We start from the raw sequence: 4165 nt of genomic DNA on the forward strand, positions 1-4165 counted from the left end.
AGCAAATGGCTGCAATATAACAAAGAGTGAAAAATTTAAGGGGGTCTGAATACTTTCCGTACCCACTGTATATATAATAATCTCAATTTTTATTTAAATAATTAAAAAAAAAATTTTTTTAATTTTTAAAAAAAAATTTTTAATCAAATTTTAATTTACTTAAATAGTTTTTTATGTTTCAGTTTATTGTCAGCCATTTTTTAGGATCTCTGGACCAACAGGTGCCCAAACTTTGGGGGCTGTGGGACAGAAATAAATGCTGGATTATATTATATTATATTAAAATGTGTTACGCAAAAATAAATAATTAAAAATGGAAAAATGTTAGATTTTAAAATATTTAAATACTTAAAATCAAAACATTTCAGCGCAAAAATAAACAAACAAAAAAAAAAGGCTAGAAATGATATGATGTGCTACAAAATGTTTATGGTTTGGGCATCTCTGAACTCGACCATTTTGACTTGTTCCTCTAAAAAGTTGATCAGAAAAGCAGTGGTTTGTGTGAATGAATGAAGACTCACTGCAGCGTCAGACACTCTTTCAGAGCGGCGTTCTCCTCTCGACACCTGAACACCATGAAGAAGCCGGCGTCCTTACAGCAGCTGTTGAACGCTACGAACACACAGAAGAGAAGGACTCGTCATCTCAGTACGATACGAGCGCATGAACATCAGTGTGTGTGTTCTGTGTCCAGCAGAAGAACCGACGGAATGAATGTGTGTCTGTGTTTCTGTTATCAGGCTCTGCTGCTGTCCAACATTAATTAGCTCTCGTCCCGCGACTCCAAGCTCCACCAAACATCAGTGTAATTACTGATATCTGACTGATGATGAGCTCTCATCTGTATGCAGAGCAGATTGAGCAAAACCAATTCCAGAAAGCAGAAGCGTGAGACTAATCTGATACATATGAAGATCATCTGATGCATAAACATGAAGATAAACACTCAACTCCTCCAGCGCTTGTGAGAGACAATGAGAACGCACACGCACACGCACACTCACACTCACACTCACACTCTAACACACACTCACACTCACACACACACACAGGAGGATAACTGACTTTAGAAAGACGGCAGCATCATGATGTTACTTTTACTCAGAGATTGGAAGCTTTATTAGTAAAATCTGTTGACTTCAGCAATATTTGCTGCATTATATGCCAATGGTGACCGTTCAAAAATAGGAAAAAGCACTTTTTGAGTTTGTTTGCCCAAAGTTTACATGCCTGTAACTCAAGAATTTATAAAGATATCTTAATATCATTTTAGATTTTGGGTCTTAATAAACCTTTCTTTTGGTATCCTTATTTTTAAGCCCCTATAATGTTCAGCTCCAGAGATGTAGGAATTTCAATGTGGCTATAGAATTAAATTGTTAAATTGTACACATTTTCAGAGGCCAAAAACCAAATGTGGGTCACTTTGCATTCAGCTGATCCTCTTTTTCTTTTAGAGAGGAATGTCTGAAGAACAAATAACGTTGAAGCTAGAAATGTATCTTGTTTTCTCTCTATCAAAACAATTGCATTGGACAAACCTGTCTAAGTGTTAAAAATGCACTGAAATGGTCAAGTTGAGGCACATTAACCTGCTCTCAGATAAGATTCTATATTTAGGTATATTTGGAAGGAGGGATTTTGCTGATTTTATCAGCTTCTGAAGCATCGTAACTACATGTTACCGCACTGAGATCTCTGGAATTGAACCATACAGGGCCTTAAAAATGAAGATTCCAAAAGAAAAGTTTCTTAAGAACCAGAATCTAAAATGATATTAAGATATCTTTAATAATTCTTGAGTTACAAGCACGCTAACTTTGGAAAAAGAACATTTTTGACACTCGGTGAGGTATGCTGTACTGCAACATTTCTAGTTTCAATATTATTTCAATATTATCAATATTCAATATATTTATTCAATATTATTATTTTTTCAATATTATCTTCACACATTGTTCTTTAAATACAATAAGTATCAGCTGTATACAAAGTGACCAACATTTGGTTTTTGACCACTGAAAATGGGAAAAATTCAACATGAAGCCACGCTGAGATCCCTGTATCTCTGGGATTGAACCATTCCGGGCCTTAAAAATGAAGATTCCAAAAGAAAAGTTTGTTAAAAATGAGAATCTAAAAGGATAATACGATATCTTCAATACTTTTAGAATTACAGACACGCAAACTTTGGAAAAAGAATATTTTTGGCACTCGGACAGGCATGAGCTATGCAATTGTTCTGATGGAAGGAAACGAGATACATTTCTAGTTTTAACATTATTTTTTCTTCAGACATTGTTCTTTAAATACAAGAAGAATCATCTGTATGCAAAGTGACAAGCATTTGGTTTTCCACCACTGAAAATGTGTACAATTGAACAATTTCCTTATTGAGATTCCCATGGGGCCTTAAAAATGAAGATACCAACAGAAAAGTTTCTTAACAACCAAAAACTAAAAGGGCATTAAGGTATCTTTACAGCTTCTTGAGTTACAGGAACACGAAAAGTGCTTTTTCCCATTTTTGAACGGTCACCATAAGCATATAATGCAACAAATATTGCTGAAGTCAACAGATTTGACTAATAAAGCTTCCAATCTGTGTGTAAAAATAACATCATGATGCTGCCGTCTTTCTAAAGTCATTTTTTATCCTCCTGTAATCTGGCTCTGAATCTCAGATTAAAATTTTTATTTTGACCCCCCCCCTCTAAAAAATTGAAAATCACTCAGCAAATATTAATCCATAGCATTTAATATTTTGGCTTTGGTCTTCATATACGCATGTATTTCTTTCACCAGAAAAAAAATTATCAAAATAAATTTTTTTAGCTGGGTCGACACGGAATGACACTAAAAGGATTCTGAGGCGGTGCAAGCTATCGCATTTTGATAAGCGTGATTTTCTTTGGAACACCGTGACTTTATCAATAAGTCCATGAGCATATTAAACACAACATATCATGATCTCATGTTGACTTTGCATGATCAAACATCATGATCAAACGCGGCACAAGCGCGTGTGGCAGTTGAACGTCTGAAACTCAGAATGTAAAGCAGCTCTGAACAATGAAGCGGCTTGTTCTCACTGTGGTCTCGGTACGACTACAGCCAGAGCTTTCATCAGGCTGTCACGCGTGTGCAGAACACGCTAACACACGTCCCTGCAGCGCTGCGGCGCAGAGGTGTGAAAGCCATGAGCTAACGTCAGGAGGGGGTTTCCACGCGCACACATGAAGAGAAATACTCCACTGAAACACTCAGTCACTGAGAGAAAACACACACACACACACACACACACACACACTCTCTATAACCTGGTCAATCATGACTTTTAAATCATATAAACAATAAAAAACTAATCTTGCAAGCATTTAACATGCATCTGTGTACGCAATGTGACTTTATTTACATTCACATTTACATCATTTCCAGCAGAAACTTAAGCATTTCACCAATATTCTGCCAAAATAAAAGCCTGAGGATCTGAATATTTGAAAGTGCAGAATTTACGACATAAATATACACTACCGTTTAAAAGTTTGGGGTCAGCAGATTTTTTTTCTTTCTATTTTTGAAAGAAATTAATACTTTTATTCAGCAAGGATGTGTTACATTGATAAAAAAGTGACAGTAAAGACTTTGTTAGAAAAGATTTCTATTTTGAATAAATGTTGTTACACACACACTCTCTCACACACTTACTCTCTCAATTACACTTTACAAATTACACTTTAAAGTATATTAAAATAGAACACTGTTATTTTAAATTGTAATATTATTTCACAATATTACAGTTTTTTCTGTATTTTTGAGAAAATAAATGCAGCCTTGATGAGCAGAAGAGACTTCTTTAAAAAACAAATAAAAGTAAAACGCTTATTAAAAAAATTATTAGATATTTTAGCTGGCTACCTGCATGTCATGTGACCATAAACCAAGATCAGAGAACCATAAAACACATCAATGTGTTGTTGTTAAATTAATAAAATATAACAAAAAGTCTGGGAATGCCTGGTTCAGAAAAATAAAATAATGTTCAATATTATTCTCTTCATTTAAGGTTATAATATTTGTCTTTTTAAATCAACATTTTTGTAAAGTACTGAAAAATGTTTTTTTTTTTAACTATTTATATATATATATATATATATAGAGA

At 34.2% G+C, this 4165-nt stretch overlaps 1 protein-coding gene across 1 annotated transcript in view; it reads right to left on the reverse strand.

The window, feature by feature from the left end:
- The window catches only part of LOC107745169 (COX assembly mitochondrial protein homolog), a 7320-nt gene that overhangs the window by 2013 nt on the left and 1142 nt on the right, over positions 1 to 4165 (reverse strand). The window contains exon 3 of the mRNA XM_016559016.1: positions 525 to 615. Within this exon, the coding sequence (XP_016414502.1) occupies positions 525 to 615 (91 nt within the window). The remainder of the gene's footprint in view (positions 1 to 524; positions 616 to 4165) is intronic.

The sequence above is a fragment of the Sinocyclocheilus rhinocerous genome, unplaced genomic scaffold (genome assembly GCF_001515625.1).
Source record: "Sinocyclocheilus rhinocerous isolate Xijiao unplaced genomic scaffold, SAMN03320098_v1.1 scaffold828, whole genome shotgun sequence".
In the NCBI taxonomy this organism is placed as follows: domain Eukaryota; kingdom Metazoa; phylum Chordata; class Actinopteri; order Cypriniformes; family Cyprinidae; genus Sinocyclocheilus; species Sinocyclocheilus rhinocerous.